The sequence below is a fragment of the Canis lupus genome, chromosome 2 (genome assembly GCF_003254725.2).
Source record: "Canis lupus dingo isolate Sandy chromosome 2, ASM325472v2, whole genome shotgun sequence".
Lineage (NCBI taxonomy): Eukaryota > Metazoa > Chordata > Mammalia > Carnivora > Canidae > Canis > Canis lupus.
In genome coordinates this window covers 4405591-4424971 of record NC_064244.1, presented here as the reverse complement: position 1 = coordinate 4424971, position 19381 = coordinate 4405591, and the positions used below count along the sequence as shown (strand labels likewise).

Below are 19381 nucleotides of genomic sequence, written 5' to 3'. Positions count from 1 at the left end.
TTTTGCCTACACAAGATTCATATTCTTGCTGTTCTCCTGGATTACTTCATTGATAATAAACCTTTGTTGGAATTTTTATATACCTTTTCCTGTAGAAATCAGACTTTTTTTTTAAGAAACAAGAAAAATTCACTTACAATCCAAATGTTTCAAGATAACTAATTTTATATTTTTCACATCTTTTTGGCCAACACAAAACCATTGTCTGCTTATGTGTTTGTATCATCAAACCATTTTTCCCCTCATTTAATGATCCACTAAAGTACAGCTTTGCATGTTAATGTGTATCAATTATCTCTGCCACATTCAGTGGTCACATAGTAGTCCAGCCTATGGATACACTGCCACTTATTTATAAAGGCCATTAAATGAGTTCTTAATATACCGCTATTGTAAATAGTGCTGAGAAAAGCATATAGTATATTGTTTATCTTTAATTATTTACTAAAGATATTTTAAATTAATAAAATTCATGGGTAAAAGGAATACATATTTTTCAATTGGGACTTAACCACCGAACTATCTGAAAAGTCAAAAACAACTTTAACCAGGAGTATGAGTACCATCATTCCTTATCTTCACAAAGCCTGCAGATGGAAAATGGGATTTTACTCCTTTTTTATTTTAGATTTTTTTTTTTGACACAGAGAGAGCACCAGCAGAGGGGAGGGGCTGAAGGAGAAGCAGATTCCCCACTGAGCAGGGAGCCTCACCAGGGGCTGAATCCCAGGACCCAGAGATCATGACCCTGAGAGGAAGTCAGAAGCAGCCAACTGACTGGGCCACCCAGAGACCCCCTATTTCATTCCTTTAATACCTTCCCTGTAAAACATATTCTTTTGTATCTGATACACATATGTTGTAAATATTTTGCAAGGACATTCTCTTTTATTTTATTAATATTATTTTCTGATATACAGAGAGTTTTAATTTTTTATGTGGCTGAATCAACCTCCAGAACTCTTGCTTTTATTTTATTATTATTATTTTTTAAGATTTTCTTTATTTGTGAGAGACACAGGGGGAGAGAGGGAGGCAGAGCACAGGCAGAGGGAGAAGCAGGTTCCATGTAGGGAGCCCGACGTGGGACTCGATCCTAGGTCTCCAGAATCAGGCCCTGGGCTGAAGGCAGCGCTATACCGCTGAGCCACCTGGGCTGCCCGAACTCTTGCTTTTAAAGTCATTCTTAAGAATGGTCTTGGTCAACATAAAAAATGGGCATAGAAGCGTTCATGTTTTCTTCTCTTGTACTGTATTTTGCATATTTAACATTTTTAATCTGTATTCCATCTGGAACTTATTTTTATGAGATTAAATTCTAGCTAGTTTTCTCCAAATAGCAGATATGTCATCAACATTATGAATGATTCACCTTTTCCTACTAATATGAAATGTCACCAGCATCAAGTTACAAAGTCTTAACATATACTTAGGTGTTTGGCATTTTCTTATCTGTTCCATTCATTTATCTGTCTTTTCAGCTGTTAGTCAACGAAAAATTTGAAGAAATTTAAGGTACATTTTAATAACTGGAAGGTATTCTATAAAATTTTTTTTTCAAGTTTTCATTTTAGTTCCAGTTTGTTAACATACACCGTTGTATTAAGTTCAGGTGTACAGGGCAGCCCCAGTGGCGCAGCGGTTTAGCGCCGCCTGCAGCCCGGGGCGTGATCCTGGAGACCCTGGATCCAGTCCCATGTCAGGCTCTCTGTATGATGCCTGCTTCTCCCTCTCCCTCTGCCTGTGTCTCTGCCTCTCTCTCTCTGTCTCTATGAATAAATAAATAAAATCTTACAAAAAAAAAGTTCAGGTGTACAATAGAGTGATTGCAAAATTTTTCTTAATTTTATCACAATGAAAAGAACAGAGACCGCACGTATAATAAGCTCAGAATTTCTAAAACCATAACGTTTCTATTGCGTCATGGAATACTGATAAACACGGGAAGAGTACACATTTTCAGAAAAATGAGACTTCCTATTCACAGTCAGAACCATCTACCCATTTCCAAATCTCCTTCCAAGGTCCCTCAGTAAATAATATAGGTACAAACTGTACACAGATAGAAGTCAGATACTGCCCTGTATCCAAAGTAATTCTGGGAATTACTTCTCTCAGCATGCACTCTTTAATAACATTGGTATAGGATGTCCATTAAAAACAAACTACTACATATACGTAATTTCATTTCTTTTTTTAAGATTTTAGTTATTCTGAGACACAGACAGAGAGGCAGAGACATAGGCAGAGGGAGACACAGGCTCCGTGCCAGGAACCCGACTGGGGTTCCCAGGACCCAGGATCACAACCTGAAACAAAGGCAGATGCTCACCCACTCAGCCACCCAGGCGTCCCCTTAATTTCCTTTCTACTACTGTTGAAAATCCGTTAAATCACATCAAAACTGTCTGTAAAGCGCTCCCTACGGAGATACGAAGGGGTCCAAAGGCAGCTGAAGACGTTTTGTTGCTCAGTGGGCCGGAGTAGACCCCAGGTAAGGTTCCACGACCTAGGTACGTGCTGCGGGGCCACCAGAAGAAAGACGGCCAAGCGCCCTGGGTGGTCACCCAGGGCTCAGCTCTCCAGACTCAGGCCAGCAAGGTGAGTGCCTCTCCCCGACCTCCTTGCCTCCTCCCCGCCAGCTGCAAAGTCCCTATCACCTGTTCCTCTGGTCTCCCAGCAACAGAATCCCCTGCCACTTTTGCTTTGTGGATCTTTCTGAGACCTGTCTGGGATGTGGTACCCAGGGCCCAGGTTGGCGAGTTTGGTACCACTCAGATGCCGCGGGCTGGGCGGCCCTCCGCCGCCCGATCTTGAAGCCCAAGGGCAGCTCGCCCCTCTTACCCGTGAAGCTAAACATGGTCTTCATCGCAAAGCTTTCAGGCTTCAGACACAGGTTTTCGCCGCCTCTACAGCTCAACACTTAGTGCTGGAGATAAGCCAAGCCGGCCTCGCGGCAACGTCCCAGCAACTGAGCACCGGGGTCCAAAATCTCTCTCTGCAGAACAAATGTACCCCGGCAATGCAGCTAAACACAAATGCGCCTGCGCACCTCAGAAACTGGCGTCACTCGCCTGCTCACAAGGAGCCCATGGCCAAGAGTGCCCAAAGCGCATGTGCCAGGAGGCCCAAGCCTCTCAAATCTCCGCGGCCCCTTGAGCTGGGCTGGCTTCCCCTCAAACGTTGCCGGGATGGCTGAGCATTATGGGACATTTGCAAAAGACTCTGGGGTGTGGAAAAGCAGTCTTCCGGGCCCCTGAGTGGCTCAGTGGTTGAGCGTATGCTTTCAGCTCAAGTCCTGATCCTGGATTTTGGGATCAAGTCCCGCACAAGACTCCCCCGCAGGGACACTGCTTCTCCCTCTCCCTGAGTTTCTCATGAATAAATAAATGAAATCTCAAGGAAAAAAAAAAAAACGTAGTATTTACATACGACTAGGGCTAGAGTGCATGAAAGCACGTTCCCCCAGAATACTTCCCTAACGAATGCTCTCCCTCAGTTTATTCCTCTTCCACATCCCTCGGGACCCCTGTCAGTCTCCATGGAATGCAGCGGATGCAGCCAACAGAAAACTGTTCTCATGGTCAGACTTGGCAATGTGTATCATCAAGTGCAAGCTCACAAGGGGAGAACAATTCACATTCCCTAGATGAAATGAAAACCCGTTTCTGCATGCCTCCTAATCCTCCCATTTGGCCCAGCCTTACGTTTACATTTTCTTTATTTTTAGTTTTTGCTGCTATTCCCCAATTGAACCTTTAATCAATCCAAGATTTAGTTTGCAGTGTGGTGCAACATTTAAGTTTTGTTTTTTGTTTTGTTTTTTTGTTTTTTTTCTGAGAGAGAGAGAGGTACAGAGGGTGAGGGAGAGAGACGGAGGAACAGGAGCTAAAATCAACAAACACGAAAAATAAAAATAAACAGAGGCTTAACCAACTGAGCCACACAGGCTCCCGCGCCCCAACATTTAAGAACTCTTTAAAAAAATAGCTATTTGCTTCTAAATAACCCATCTTTTCTCACCTAGCTTAAAATGCCACTTTATCATAAATTCTGTTATGGTTTTCTTTTTCTGGGTTTTACACTGGATTCAATTGACCAGTCGCCTTGTATCAATCAGTACTCTAGTATTTTAACTGCTTTATACATATGCTTTAGTATCCAATGCAGGTCCATAGTTCCCCTTCTTAATCTTCTCCTTCAGTATTCTCTTGGCGATATTTACCTCTATGCTACTGGAGATATATTTTTAATCACTATGCCAAATTTAAAGAATTCATGGAGAGAATTTGTAATTAGGTTAAGAGAATTAATGTTAACAGAATCAATCTCCCTGAATCAGTGTATTTAGATGTACGTTATGTCTTTGTGCCTAAGTCTTATTTGACATCCCTCCTTAGCTTCCAGGAGGTTTTTTTTTTCCCTTATGTAAATCCTGCATACACTTCGTGATGTATTTATATCCTGGCTTTTTCTTTTTTCTAATGAAGTGATATATTTTCTGATTATAACTTCTAAGTGGTCACTCTTTTGATATCTGTATATTTATTTGGTAATGAGAATAAAGCACATTTTAAACTACATGCTTGTTAACAAAAGTTGGCAGTTTCTCGTAGATACTCAGGGAAGGCACGAATTGGATGGGAAAGATTTCACCAGAAAGATATACATCGAAGAATGGTATGATGTGGTTGAAAAAAAAATCAAGTAAAATACAAACAGGATAGGCTGTTCATATTTATGTGTATGTGATACACACACACACACACACACACACAGAGGCTGTATACGAATGTCTACAGAAACTCCTTTGAATGTGGTGGTAATTGATCCATTAATTAATTACAACTGGACTACAGGCGATATTCTGGGTGAGGCAGATAGAAAAAAGCAGGAGCAAACCCATGACAACAGCTAATACAAAACTAGCTACCCCTAAACTCACCAGATTCCTATTACATTTGTTAATGATTTTAAGGATTAACCAAAGTAGGAGCTGCCCCTGACTGGCTTAGTTGATAGAATATGCAACTCTTGGTCTTGGGGTTGGGAGTTTAAGCCTCCTGTTGGGACTATAGCCTGCTTAGAAAAGGGAGGGGGTGGGGGCTTAGTCAGGCATCTGCCTTCAGCTCAGATCAGGATCTGAGGGTCCTGGGATCAAGCCCCATATCAGGCTACCTGGTCTGTGGGGAAACTGCCTCTCCCTCTCCCTTTGTTGCTCCTTATCCTTGTTTTTTCTCTGTCAAATAGATCTCTCTCTCTCTCTCTCTCTGTCAAATAGATCAGTAAAATCTTTAAAAAAAAAAGAAAGAAAGAAATTGACCAACAAAACCTAACAGAAGCCACTGTTGGCACAAGATGCACCAGCAAAATTGGGAAGTTTGGTGTCTGTTTTTACAGCAAGACAAACGCATAGATAGAAGTGTAGGCACTTATTTCAGAGGCCATTTAATGCCATTTTGTGCATGTAGGTCGCATGATTTGACAAGAAGTAGTTTGGAATGAGCAACCTAGAAACTAAGGGGGTCTGCATCTTCAGAAACTGCTGCTGGAATGAGCTACAGAACTCTGGAGACCACTAGGGTCCCTTCTGAGAGGGTGGCTAGTTCCAGGGCAGATCATGTTCATTGGTGGAGGAGCAATGAACAAAAACAAAGGAACAACAACAAGAAACCATTTCTTGGCCCTATTCAGCTTAGCTAGACCAAATGGTATTGGTGCGTGTGAATGATTGCAACTATGAGCATCAAGCATTTGTCTCTTACAGGTGCCAGCTAGAAAATTATCTTTTGTCCCCTTAGAATTCCCCAGGGTGACTTATGAGACCAGTAGAGGCTCTGTGTAGTGACAATTGACTAGAAGACTGACATTTCCTAACGCAACCTGCGATGAGAGGCAACGGCATTACTAGGCTATAAGGAGACAGGAACTCCACACCAGGACTCCAGGTAAGTTGAACAATTTGGTTGACTGTAGTGTTTTTGTATAGATCAGAGATACTCAAAGAGTATATGGTAGTCCAACTCTGAGCTTCTTTGTTCCTTGGTCGAATGCTAGGTGGATCCCCCAAAGACTTTCTCACAATCACCTGAAACCTAAGATTTCCAATTCCCAGACTTCTGTGGAAAACCATTTCGGATCTAGAACAGACATCCTCTAGAAAGTTCCTGATTAGAACTCCCATCCCCATGAGTCTCATGTATGTCCTGGTTCAACTTTGCTGCATACTCATTTGGTAGTTATACCAATGAAAATAACAAAGTGTTAGAGTAATGTATCTTTTATGATGAAAAGCAACTGAGATATGAATGCTTTACCAAATCCCTTAGCTCAGGTTTTCCAATTCTACTTCAGGGCTGTCATGTCTCCTCCTTTTAAGAGTTGCCAAGAAATTCACCACACACTTTCCATAGGGGCACCTGGCTGGCTCAGTCCATTAAAAGGCTTCGTTAAGGGAATCCCTGGGTGGCTCAGCGGTTTAGTACCTGCCTTTGGCACAGGGCGAGATCCTGGAGTCCCGGGATCGAGTCCCACGTCAGGCTCCCTGCATGGAGCCTGCTTCTCTCTCTGCCTGTGTCTCTGCCTCTCTCTCTCTCCTCTGTGTCTTTCATGAATAAATAAATAAGATCTTATAAAAATAAGGCTTCTTTAGCTCAGGTCAGGATTCAGGGGCCTTGGGGTTGCCCTGCCTCCAGCTCTCTGCTCAGCAGGGAGTCTACTTCTCCCCCTTCCTCTGTCTCCACCCCCATTTGTGTTCTCTCACACTCAAATAAATAAAAATCTTTTAAAAACAACCAACAGTTTTTCATAACTGTTTATTCATTCCTTTGGATATCTCTTCCCTTGCAGTCCACTCTATCTACCGAGGAAAACTGAATTTATGTCGTAATTAAACTATGATGAGAATTTGAGGGCTCCAGTGTGTTGAGGATGATCTGGGCCATAGTCTACTAAAAATCCCTGACCTGGGAGAACCACCTCAAAGGGACCACAAAATTAAATCAGAAACGTGTACTGAAAACCTGTATTCTGGCATTGTGGGAGTCAGTGAGGGAACAACAAACATGACATTGCGGTGTTCATGGAGTAGAGGCGAGTTTAATGCCACATTTAGGGTGAGCACAAAGGGCCTACGGAGTCATGTAAAAATAAGGGTAGTGACTCAGGGATGGATGCACAGGAAGAAGCAATATCAAAGCTAAAACTTAACGAGTAGGGGTTAGCCAGTGAGAGGGAGAGAAGCACATTCCAAAAAGAAGGGATAGTGTATCAGTGAGGATCCAAACAAGAGACAAACCACTTAGTAATTTCAACAGGGAACGTTTAATATAAAAAATGATGAACTATAACAGGAGATCAACTATAAAGATGAGAAAAGAAATCCAAATACCCTAAGGTGCAAGATTACCCAAGAAAGGTTACCCAAATGGGTAAATCCCAAGGCTGGGATTCAGGTCTCATTGAAGGAGATGTCGGAACTGCAGTCAGAGTTGCCCGGCCAAAGCTAGTCCGTGCTACAAAGCATGCAAACAGGAACTACCCTTCAGGAGTGCAGGGAGTCCTGTCTGATAAATGGATGTATAGGGAGGGTCAGGGAACAATGAGCCCACCGACCAGCAGAGCAGTGCAAGGCCTCCAGTGTATCATATGCACATGCAGAAGGATGCAACAAACCCCGTAGGGATACAGCAGAGTTAAGACTAAGGACTGGATGCAGAGAGTGAGTAGGGTGTCAACAGCATTTGCTAGGGGCATGGTATCCATTTTAGAAAGGTCACTGGCTGAGGCCCGGACTGCATGCTCTGGAGTGCACAGCTGGGAAGAGTACTTCTGATGCTGGTGAAGCGGGGTTAGCAAGGGAGGAAGAGAAAGGAAGGAGATAGGAAGAAGAGAAGAAGAAGGAAAGGAGGAGGAGAAGGAGACGGAGAACACAAAGACGATGAAGATGAAGATGAAAGAAGACGAAGAAGAAGAAGAAGGGAAGCAAACCGGAACATGGGCCAGGGCCAGCGCTCAATCTCCAGGCTAACAGGAACAACCCTCTGGGACACAAATGAGTTGAGGTTGGTAATTGGATGCGCAGAGGAAGTCAGACATACAGGACTCAAACTTCTCTGCCATCCATCGTGCTTCAATCACACCTTCTTTAGCAACTTTGGACCCCCCCTCCCAAGTTACCTCTTCTGTGGTACTGTCTTCAGACTTCTCTGTCCCACCTTCTCATTACTATCTCATCATCATTTAGTAATTCTTTATATTTACTTCCACTGTTTAAAATACTATGTCATATCTGTCTTCCGATTGGACCCAGACTAATATAGAGGCCAGGGAGTTGCACTCTTTGGATTTGTCTTCTAGAGGATCTACCATAGAGAGCACAGTTGAACTGCAGCTCAAAATGTAGACAGCTGCTACATTTTCATATCCACCGTAGCACTCACACCAAGGCCTTGTGTCTCTGCTAGGCTGTGTCCAGCCAATGACTTAGCACAGAAGGAATACTAAAACCAAGTCATTTCTGTCTCCCGTAGGACCCCTCTACAGGCAAGCTTCTGATGGGGACTCAAGATCAGAAAACCCCGAGGGCCTGTGCTCTGATTCTCCAACAGGGGCTTGCCCTGAGATCCACGGTACAACTTTTCCCCACCACTGACACCATGAATAGCATAGGGTCTACTGGATCCTGCGACCAAAGCAGTGAGGACTCCTAAGCACAGCCTGCACCTGCTGCACAATTCATCTGCTCTGAGACCACTGAAGTCTTGCATTCCTTAGTTTCACCAAGGTGTATGGATGAAACGAGTACTCAATGTAGGACAAGGTTTCCCAACCTTGTACCATGGACATGGTGGATTGTTGTGGAGGCCTCTCTTGGGTATGTTTACCAGCACTCCTGACATCGACCCACTAGATGCCAGCAACATCCTCAGTTGTGAGGATCGGAAATGTCTCCAGACGAATCTATTGTTAGCAGTGTCTATAGCTAATAATACTGCATTGTATACTTAAACTTTGCTAAGAGGGTAGAGCTTATGTTAAGTGTTCTTACCAATTAATTAATTAATTAATTAATGAGACCAGGAAGAGACTTTGGGAGGTGATGGGTAGGACTATGGCTTTAAGGCATTGATGATTTCACAGAGGTCTATACTTATCCACAAACTCACTGAATTCGATACATTAAGTATGTACAGCTTTTGACATGTCAAAAAACAGGTCTCCAGACACTGCCAAATGCTCCCTGAGGAGCAGAATTCTTCTCCCACCACCCCACCCCCAACGCATTGAGAATTAGTGGCGTAAAATATGCTACCTCCAGAACCCAAAGAGGTCTCCCAGTTTCTGTCTTTGTGAAAAGGTATTCAAAATGTGGCAATTTTTCTTTCACTCCTGCGAGAATATCCTGGCATGCCCACTGGATGCCTCAAAACTTCACGGATATGTCAATTCATGCCGTCTTACCAAGGGCCCAAAGCGTTATAGCCTCTTACTGATCCTCATGTCAAATTAGCATGGTGTCAATATGATAGGCCAATGAGATATTCTGGGGATGTTCAAATGGTCTAGCTCCATGAGTTAATAAAACGCTGAGGCAAATTAAATGAATGAACACTTTGCCTATACTCTATGAATATGAACTATTTCTGATTCACTAGCGGACTAGAAAAGAATGCATTTGCCAAATCAGTGGTGACACATACCATGTACCTGACGTCTTATCAATCTGTTCTGGAAGCAATAAGAGGCGCACAATAACTATGACTGGAATTACTCTTTGTTTAAGTTGACAGTAACTACAGATATTTGCCACAATCTATCCTGTCTCTGAATGGGCCAGACTAGTGAATCAAGCAGAAATGTGATAGAGCTCACCAGCCTTTCATCCTTTAGCACTATCCCACTGCACCTCTGCTAGGATGCAGGGTTGTTTTTGGTATACCCTACCAAATGAAGGCTTGGAGACAGTTTCAGAGGTTTCTGCTTGGACTCTCTAAATTTTTTTTTCTCAGTTATATTTCCTTATTCAGGAGAGACACAGAAAGAAAGGCAGAGACATAGGCAGAGGGAGAAGCAGGCTCCCTGCTGGGAGCCCTATGTGGGGCTCAATTCCCAGACTCTGGCATCAAGCTCTGAGCTAAAAAAGAAAAAACTCACAATTTCAACAAGAAACACTTTTAGCTACTGTAAAATCATACAGAAAAAAAAAAACTATTGCAAATGACATCAATCTATATTACAAAGGATTCTGAATTATACTATACAATGTTCTTCACCTTGTCCTGTCAGAGTAATTGTTTTCTACCTAACCGATCACATGCTGACATTTTTCACTATACTTATAAATACTCTTCTTATTAAGTTAAACTTTCTGCCTTGAGAAATTGTTACCACTCTCGACCAAATACTAAGATTCACAAAAAAAAAACCTTACCTTTTAGCGTAGTCAACTGCATTTATATTTGCTTTTTCTACTAAAAATGCCACCATTTTCTCTTTTTTTTCATTTATAGCAAGTAAAAGCGGTGTGAGGCCATCCTGTAGGAGTGCAAACAAAATTTATAATTTACAAAATTACATATTTGGATAATGAATCGTAAAAATTCTGAACGATCCTGTAACTTAAACATGTAACATAGAAAGTAAATAAAATTAGCCCTTTCGTTCTCAGCCCTCCATGGTTTCACCAGCTGCTCCTTCTTTTTAAAATACTGCTTTCTCACGGAGCGTGGGTGGCTCAGTTGGTCAAGCATCTGCCTTCAGCTCATCAGCTCAGGTCATGATCCCAGGGTCTCAGGATGGAGTCCCACCTTGGGCTCCCTCTGCAGCAAAGAGTCAGCTTCTCCCTCTCCTTCTGCCCCTCCCCTCCACTCGTGCTCTCTCTCCTGCTTGCTCACTCTCTGTCTCTCTCAAAAACATAAAGTCTTTTTAAAAACTAAAATAAAAATAATAAAATAGACCTCCTCTTCCTCTTCAACAGATTACCTGCAGTCATTCCACAAACTCGCTTCAAACATTGCCTGGCTCCAAGAATCTTTGCTTCGCTCACAATATATATCATGGTATACCCTAGTTATTTTCTTCTGCACCATCTAAACCAAAAGATTCTAGAGGGGAGGGGTTATTTTTTATCTCTGTATCTCCACTCTCTAAAACACAGTAGTAAATATTTAAAGTATCGTTACTGATTTTAATGGATATCTCCGGAGTAGTGTTTCTTCAATTATATTCCAAAGAACACATGATTTGCAAGAGATACTGTGCCCCAAAAGAAAGATTCAATGATCATCTATGTTTGTGAAACATTACAAAACTGCACTATACATCTAGCACAAATGAACCCCATTTACATTTGCTTATCCCCATTTGACAATTCCTTCTTTTGTAGCAAACATTAATACTTGAGAAACAAGAGTTCCCAGGGATATAGTTTTAAGAACTTTCCAATAAAGGTAAGGGTTTTCTCCAGGTTGTACAAACTTGCTGGATTCTCATCTATCAATGGTATGGGGATCCCAGATGTCAACATAAAACACTCCAGCTCCAAATGAGTCACTAAGGAGATGGACTCTGAATGAAAAGAGCTAGGTTTCAGGGCAGCTGGGTTGTGCAGGCAGTTGAGGGACGCTTGGTTTTGTCTCAGGTGTGATCTCAGGGTCGTGGGATCCAGCCCCACATTGGATTCGGGGCTCCCCTGGCACTGAGCACCAAGTCTGTTTAAGACACTCTCTCTCCCTCTCCCTCTCCACCTCCCCCACCCCCACAAGCCTGTGCATGTGTGTGCTGTCTCTCTAAAATGCATAAAGAAACCTTTTAAAAATTAAAAAGAAAAGTAAATAAATAAAAATAAAAGAAAGAAGCTTCAAATGAATTTTGACCACTTAATACTAAATAATCTTTGGTTAAGGTGGGCCCACAATGAGATGAGCACTCGGTGTTATTCTTTATGTGGGCAAATTGAACTCCAATAAAAAATTGTGGGTTTTTTTGTTTAAAATAAAAAATAAGAACAATAAAATATTAAAAATAAATAACTAAATAAATAGTCCTTGGACTTTCTCCTATTATACCATGATAAAGTTTTTTCTTAACTGTTAGAAAGCTCAGTATGAGATTTTTCTCATTTTTACCCTTTTATTCAAATTCAGTTCCATACAACATACTATTAGTTTCAGAGGTAGAAGTCAGTGGTTCCTCAGTCTTATGTAACACCCAGGACTCATTCCATCATGTGCCCTCCTTAATGTCCATCACCCAGTTATCCCATCCTTCCACTCCACCCCTCCAGTGACCTTCAGTTTGGCTCCTATGATTAAGAGTCTCTTAGGCTTTGTCTCCCTCAGTCTCTCTGGTTTAAGTTTTTCTCTTCTTCCCCTTCTCCTCTGTCTTGTTTCTTAAGTTCCACATATGAATGAGATCATATGATAATTGTCTTTCTCTGACTGACTCAGGGTATTACGCTAAGTGAAATATGTCAATGAGATTTTATTCTCAACTATACTCATTCTGAGAACCTAATGCACATCTACTTCTAAAAAAACCTGTTTGTATTCTAGTTTCTATTATCATTGCTATTTTTGATTATTTATAATTTAGACTAAGTGTAAATCAGAAATAAAAATGTCATGACTTACCAATAAAAATTCTAATACTAGATGAGCACTGGGTGTTTACATGTTGGGAAACTGAGATTAAGTAAAAACTATTAATCACAAATTCTAATACTGCTTTATACGGATTATTTTTAGTATAATAAAAGCTACTATGTAAATTGAGTATTTAGGGAATAATACCAAGGAGAAAGAGAATACTGTCTGGAATATGCATAATCTATCCAAGCAGAACCAGGATTAACCTCACATGGCTTACAGATATTCCAAAAGGTACATGATTACTGTACATATATAGAAAAAATGTTTGTAAAAAAAACGACTTTCAATTCCTAACTTAGAAAATTCATCCCGAGGCACCTGGGTGACTCAGAGGGTGAACATCATGATCCCAGGGTCCTGGGATCGAGCCCATATCAGGGTCCCCATAGAGAACCTGCTTCCCCCTGTGCCTAGCTCTCTGCCTCTCTCTGTGTGTCTCTCATCAATTACTGAATAAAGTAATGAAAAAAATAAGGTGACAAAGAAACAGAAAATTCAATCCCAATCCTAAGAAATTAACATAAAATACAAAATATATATTATAAATTAATATGGAGTGTCTTGAAAATCTTGAAATCTTTGTCAACATATACCATAAAACAGTAATTGTAAACTCAATGGTTATGGAGGCAAAGCAGGTGACACGAGTCAGTGAAGACCCTAGGCGGGGACACGAGCAAACTGGAGACACACGCCTCCTATAAAGGGACAGCCTCTGCACAGCATACCAAACAGCAGCATGGGCTCAAGGTACCAGAAGTGATCTGTAAGAAAAGCTCAAAATCCAGAGTTCTACATGCGTGCCATAATTTTAAATGTTAGCTCAACTGACAGTGGAAACTAAATACATCCAGGGGCTACATTTAGTCTATAGCCTACTTGTGTTTTTCTATTTGCTGTGACTGTTTCCAATGGCCGTGCGTAAAACAAATACTTGGACATCAAACCTTTCCTAAAGCATCAGGATCATGTTTTACCAACAAATTAGGCCCCACCTTCTAAGGAAAATTGCTGTGAAGACTCATTAACACCTACTGTCAGAATTTTCCAATGCTTGTTTCAACTACAATCTATTTGTATTTACTTCCCTCACATTGCTAACCGAACAGACAGGAGTTCAGAGGAATGCTGAAGCAAAGTTATTAAAACAATTACCATCTATATTGTCACTAACTACATGCTGAATGTTTAACACAGTAGTGATTATGCACTATGCCAGGGCCCTATGAATTTGAAAGACATCCTAAGATAGTCTATCGTACAGCTTCAACTAAAAAAGAAGGTTCACGGATTTCTACTGCTGCAATTGGGAAAACCCTGCTTGTAATAATCAGAATGGTAGCAAAACACGTAAAATCTTTAAAGGGTCAGACTCTACTTATTAAAAGACTACTCATAAAGACTTCCCATCTGGGTGCCGGTGAATGACTGATAGTTGGAAGAAAAGGTAATTATTTTTCAAGCCAACAGAGATGACCAATAATTTTCATCTGTAATTCTCAAAGAGATACAGACAGATGAAAGGCTAATGTTGGAGAGAGTGGAAGGAAGTAGCCAGTATCCAACTTCAGTTAAATCTCTTCCAGAGATTTAATATTTTTACATCTCTAAATTTGTATATGTATACCTACCCATTCAGTAGTTGTTAGCCAAGAGTTGTAACAGAATCTCAAAACCCTATTTCCAAATTTCTGCGTACACACGTTATTGGATTCACTCCATCGAAATCTTCACGGGACAGTTTAGGCTTGTAAATTCTTTTAAAGTTCCCTAGTTGACTGTGATTCACCAGCACAAGTCTAGCTGAGAAGTAGTACAGTACACAACCATGCCAGTCTCCTCTTTCACCTATGTGGCCAATTCTCCCTATCACTTGAGGATTCAGCCAAAAACAGAAATGAGTCACTTATCAAACCTGCATTCAATTTCCATGGCTAGAGGTAGAACAAGGACTAGTAAACTCAAAATGCAACTTGATTCCATTATTTACACACTCCTTACATCCTTCCCATCAAGACATTCTAGATTTGCAAGCAGAGTTTAGACTCGTATCTAAGTGGCTATAGCTGCAAAATACTATACTGTGTTCTTTCCTCTGCTTGTCCACTTTTTGTTTTTTTTTTAAGATTTCTATTTATTTATTCATGAGAGTCTGAGAGAGAGAGAGAGACAGGCAGAGACATAGGCAGAGGGAGAAGCAGGCTCCTCCATTCAAGGAGTGCCATGTGGGACTCGATTCGGGAGACCATGGGATCATGCCCTGAGCCGAAGGCATATGCTCAATCACTGAGCCACACAGGCGTCCCTTTTCGTGCCCATTCAACCACCTGTTTACTGCCAATCTGATGTCCTTAGAGTCCTCCTAGAATTGATCTCTATATAAGTTTACAACACACTCACGGGTTCGTAAAGTAAGAATTATTATCCCTGAAAATTGAAGACTCCTTACCTAAACATAAACACTGAAGAAAAACAAACACAATCCAAAAACCTTGTCTTGATATTTCCCCTCACTTGCCAAATGTCTAAATCGCTCTGCATGTTCCTGACTGCTTTCTCCTTTTCCCCTCTTTTGTCCCTCTTAAGTCAAGGCTGATAAAAGATAAACTCCGACCGTGTTAATAAATCACTTTTTGATCAAATAGGAACTTCTCAACAGCAGCAAGATTTGATATTGTAAAATACACTTGTTTTCTGTTTTAAGTCAAAGCCTATTTCCAAGGCAAATTTTGCTTTCCTCTGTTGTTTGACACTAAATAAGAAACAAACTGGGTGAGAAAACATTTTTGAAAATAAAGTTTCAGAACACATTCTGTGTTCTCATAAATATTTGCCATAAATACATAAAAGAAACTTGCCTTCTCTAATGCTTCTTTAGAGGTATCATTATTTAGGGGCAACTGAGTGGCTCAGTCCGTTGAGCATCTGACTCTTGGTCTTAACTCAGGTGATGATCAGAGTTATAAGATCCAGCGCTGCGACAGACTCAGCGCAAAGTCTACTTCAGATTCTTACTCTCTTTCTTTTCCCTCTGCCCCCACAACATCCCCTGCTTGTACATGCTCGCTCACTTCCCCCCAAAAAATAAAATCTCACGGCTGAGTAATACTCCATTGCGGACATATACCACAGATTACTCAACAATTAGAAACAATAAATACCCACCATCTGCTTCAACATGGATGCAACTGGAGGGTATTATGCTGAGTGAAGTAAGGCAATCGGAGAAGGACAAACATTACATGGTCTCATTCATACGGGGAATAGAAAAGAGTGAAAGGGAATAAAGGGGAAAGCAGAGAAAACGAGTGGGAAATATCAGTGAGGGGGACAGAACATGAGAGACTCCTAACTCTGGGAACCAAACAAGGGATGGTGGAAAGGGAGGTGGGTGGGGGGTTGGGGTGACTGGGTGACGGGCACCAAGGGGGGGGCACTTGACGGGATGAGCACTGGGTGCTGTGCTCTTTGTTGGCAAACTGAACCCCAACTAAAAAAATTTTTAAAAAGAAAAAACTAAAAGATAAAATAAGTACATAAACCCCAGAGTGTGAGGTGAAAAAATAAATAAATAAAAAAGCTTAATTAAAAAAAGGAAGGCAGGAAGGAAGAAGTATTATGGTAAGCCTGGGGGGCTCAGTGGGTCAAGCATCTCTCTCTGGTTATGGTCACGATCCCACTCCTGACATCAAGCCCCGTGCATCAGGCTACCTGGCTCAGTGGGAAGGCCTCTTCTTCCCCTACCTCTGCTCTTTCCTCCCTACTCATGTTTGCTCTCTCTCATATAAATACAATCTTCAAAAATAAAAAGTGTTGTTATTTAAAGCAAAAGCTTAGACAGTTATTTCAAAATATTTTCATCCAGGAAATGCTTGAGCTTCCAAATATGAAAAATCGACCCTATCTATGACACACAACAGTGTTTCTGCAAGGGCAGTGACTGAATGTAATGCACGTCAAAGAAAGCACAGGGAGACTGGCAAGTGTGGTCATCACCAGCTCCCCATGCACACCTACCACCCCACTGAGGAACTACATAGGCTGAGCAGGAGCTACTCTCCGGAATGGGAGGCCTCACCGTGGTACATGGCTGGCAGAGTGGCTACCAGCACAAGCAGATACCACCTGTAGGATGTCATGACCTGATCCCCCTGCTCTCATCTTCTGAACCTTAGGGCCTAGAGTGCCCAAGGCCTATTACAACCTGCTGCTTTCTCCTCCCATTTACATTCACCCAAGCTACTCCTCTGGGTCACGGTCTCCTACTCATCCCCAGAAGCATCCATTTCCTAAGCCCCTGCACACCTTTCGGCCTCCATCATCACCACACTCCCCTCTAGGCCTTCAATCCTTTGTGGGCTCTGAGGGTACCATCTACTCCCAGGCACAAAGGGGAAGATTTTCTTTCTGGGGTGGAAAGGTTGCTAGCAGACAAAATGTTGCCTTTCTACAGGCATTACTTTTCTCTTTCCCTGCCCCTGCCTTAGTTTTCCAGTTGTTTCCAGGATGACAGGACCTGCTGTATAAAATTCAGTGCCGATGTCTTCATATATATGTGTACATATACAAAGAAAACATTTGCAGCTATTTTTATTTATTTACTTATTTATTTATTTATTTATAATGTAAAATACGTTGTAAAAAAAAAGTTGACCTGTACCTTGTTTCTGATCTCCATATTTACTTTCTTTAAAAGTAGTTTCTGTGCTATTGTGACATTGTCCCCTAATGCTGCATAATGGAGAGCAGTGTTGCCCTTGATGTCTTTTAGATCAGGATTAGCACCATGTTTCAGCAGAATATCTACACATGCCTCATCTTGGGATTGTACAGCCTGTGAGCATTACAACAAGAAACAGAATGTAAATTCTGGGAACTGAAAGGAAACATGCCACAAGTTTCACCAATGAGTTATGTTTAAATGCAACAAATGTTCATTCCAAGGACTTCAATCCAATCCATCTCAGGCAGATATACCTGTCACCACGCACCTTCAGTAGAGCGGTCGTGTTTTCAACATCACGGAGGTTTAGCTGGCATTTCCGATCTACCAGGAGCTTCACCATATCTTCATGGCCATTGGCACAGGCCAAGTGGAGACAACTCCTGTGAGTGTGAAAGGGCTTGTCAGGATTACAGTGTACCTTTTCAAAAATTGCTAATCAATTCATAGAATTGTAAATGTTAAATACTGCTTATTCTCATGACTCCAAAACAAAGAATTAGTTTACTTCAGACTTCTCTGTCCCACCTTCTCATTACTATCTCATCATCATTTAGTAATTTTTTATATTTACTTCCACTGTTTAAAATACTACGTCATATCTGTCTTCCGATTGGACCCAGACTAATATAGAGGCCAGGGAGTTGCACTCTTTGGATTTGTCTTCTAGAGGATCTACCATAGAGAGCACAGTTGAACTGCAGCTCAAAATGTAGACAGCTGCTACATTTTCATATCCACCGTAGCACTCACACCAAGGCCTTGTGTCTCTGCTAGGCTGTGTCCAGCCAATGACTTAGCACAGAAGGAATACTAAAACCAAGTCATTTCTGTCTCCCGTAGGACCCCTCTACAGGCAAGCTTCTGATGGGGACTCAAGATCAGAAAACCCCGAGGGCCTGTGCTCTGATTCTCCAACAGGGGCTTGCCCTGAGATCCACGGTACAACTTTTCCCCACCACTGACACCATGAATAGCATAGGGTCTACTGGATCCTGCGACCAAAGCAGTGAGGACTCCTAAGCACAGCCTGCACCTGCTGCACAATTCATCTGCTCTGAGACCACTGAAGTCTTGCATTCCTTAGTTTCACCAAGGTGTATGGATGAAACGAGTACTCAATGTAGGACAAGGTTTCCCAACCTTGTACCATGGACATGGTGGATTGTTGTGGAGGCCTCTCTTGGGTATGTTTACCAGCACTCCTGACATCGACCCACTAGATGCCAGCAACATCCTCAGTTGTGAGGATCGGAAATGTCTCCAGACGAATCTATTGTTAGCAGTGTCTATAGCTAATAATACTGCATTGTATACTTAAACTTTGCTAAGAGGGTAGAGCTTATGTTAAGTGTTCTTACCAATTAATTAATTAATTAATTAATGAGACCAGGAAGAGACTTTGGGAGGTGATGGGTAGGACTATGGCTTTAAGGCATTGATGATTTCACAGAGGTCTATACTTATCCACAAACTCACTGAATTCGATACATTAAGTATGTACAGCTTTTGACATGTCAAAAAACAGGTCTCCAGACACTGCCAAATGCTCCCTGAGGAGCAGAATTCTTCTCCCACCACCCCACCCCCAACGCATTGAGAATTAGTGGCGTAAAATATGCTACCTCCAGAACCCAAAGAGGTCTCCCAGTTTCTGTCTTTGTGAAAAGGTATTCAAAATGTGGCAATTTTTCTTTCACTCCTGCGAGAATATCCTGGCATGCCCACTGGATGCCTCAAAACTTCACGGATATGTCAATTCATGCCGTCTTACCAAGGGCCCAAAGCGTTATAGCCTCTTACTGATCCTCATGTCAAATTAGCATGGTGTCAATATGATAGGCCAATGAGATATTCTGGGGATGTTCAAATGGTCTAGCTCCATGAGTTAATAAAACGCTGAGGCAAATTAAATGAATGAACACTTTGCCTATACTCTATGAATATGAACTATTTCTGATTCACTAGCGGACTAGAAAAGAATGCATTTGCCAAATCAGTGGTGACA

The 19381-nt window shown here is 41.7% G+C and overlaps 1 protein-coding gene and 1 long non-coding RNA gene across 25 annotated transcripts in view; one reads left to right on the top strand and one right to left on the bottom strand.

Annotated features, from left to right (window-relative positions):
• LOC112664800 (ankyrin repeat domain-containing protein 26-like) overlaps nt 1-19381 on the bottom strand; it is a 113469-nt gene that overhangs the window by 80717 nt on the left and 13371 nt on the right. For 15 of the 22 annotated variants that reach the window (XR_007403664.1, XR_007403663.1, XM_049096731.1 and 12 more), the window contains exons 5-7: nt 17642-17756; nt 17311-17484; nt 10433-10536 (exon numbers count right to left, since the gene is read on the bottom strand). The exons of 3 other annotated variants lie outside the window; for them this stretch is intronic. Coding sequence is in view for 16 of the 19 variants with exons in the window: in XM_049096731.1 (XP_048952688.1) it covers nt 10433-10536; nt 17311-17484; nt 17642-17756 (393 nt within the window). In the remaining 3 variants the exon portion in view is untranslated. Of the gene's footprint in view, nt 1-2844; nt 2864-10432; nt 10537-17310; nt 17485-17641; nt 17757-19381 lie in introns of those variants that run through there. 4 more of the 22 variants (XM_049096701.1, XM_049096716.1, XM_049096711.1 and 1 more) reach the window with 4 other exon arrangements.
• Nucleotides 1959-19269, top strand: LOC118353984 (uncharacterized). 3 transcript variants are annotated; one of them, XR_007403722.1, is made up of 4 exons: nt 1959-2601; nt 5802-5948; nt 8532-9338; nt 19025-19269. It is a non-coding gene; the product is annotated as an uncharacterized LOC118353984 (long non-coding RNA). The 3 variants fall into 3 exon arrangements; XR_007403725.1 differs by lacking the exon at nt 8532-9338 and having other exon boundaries at nt 18217-19269; XR_004813760.2 differs by lacking the exon at nt 19025-19269 and having other exon boundaries at nt 8532-9584.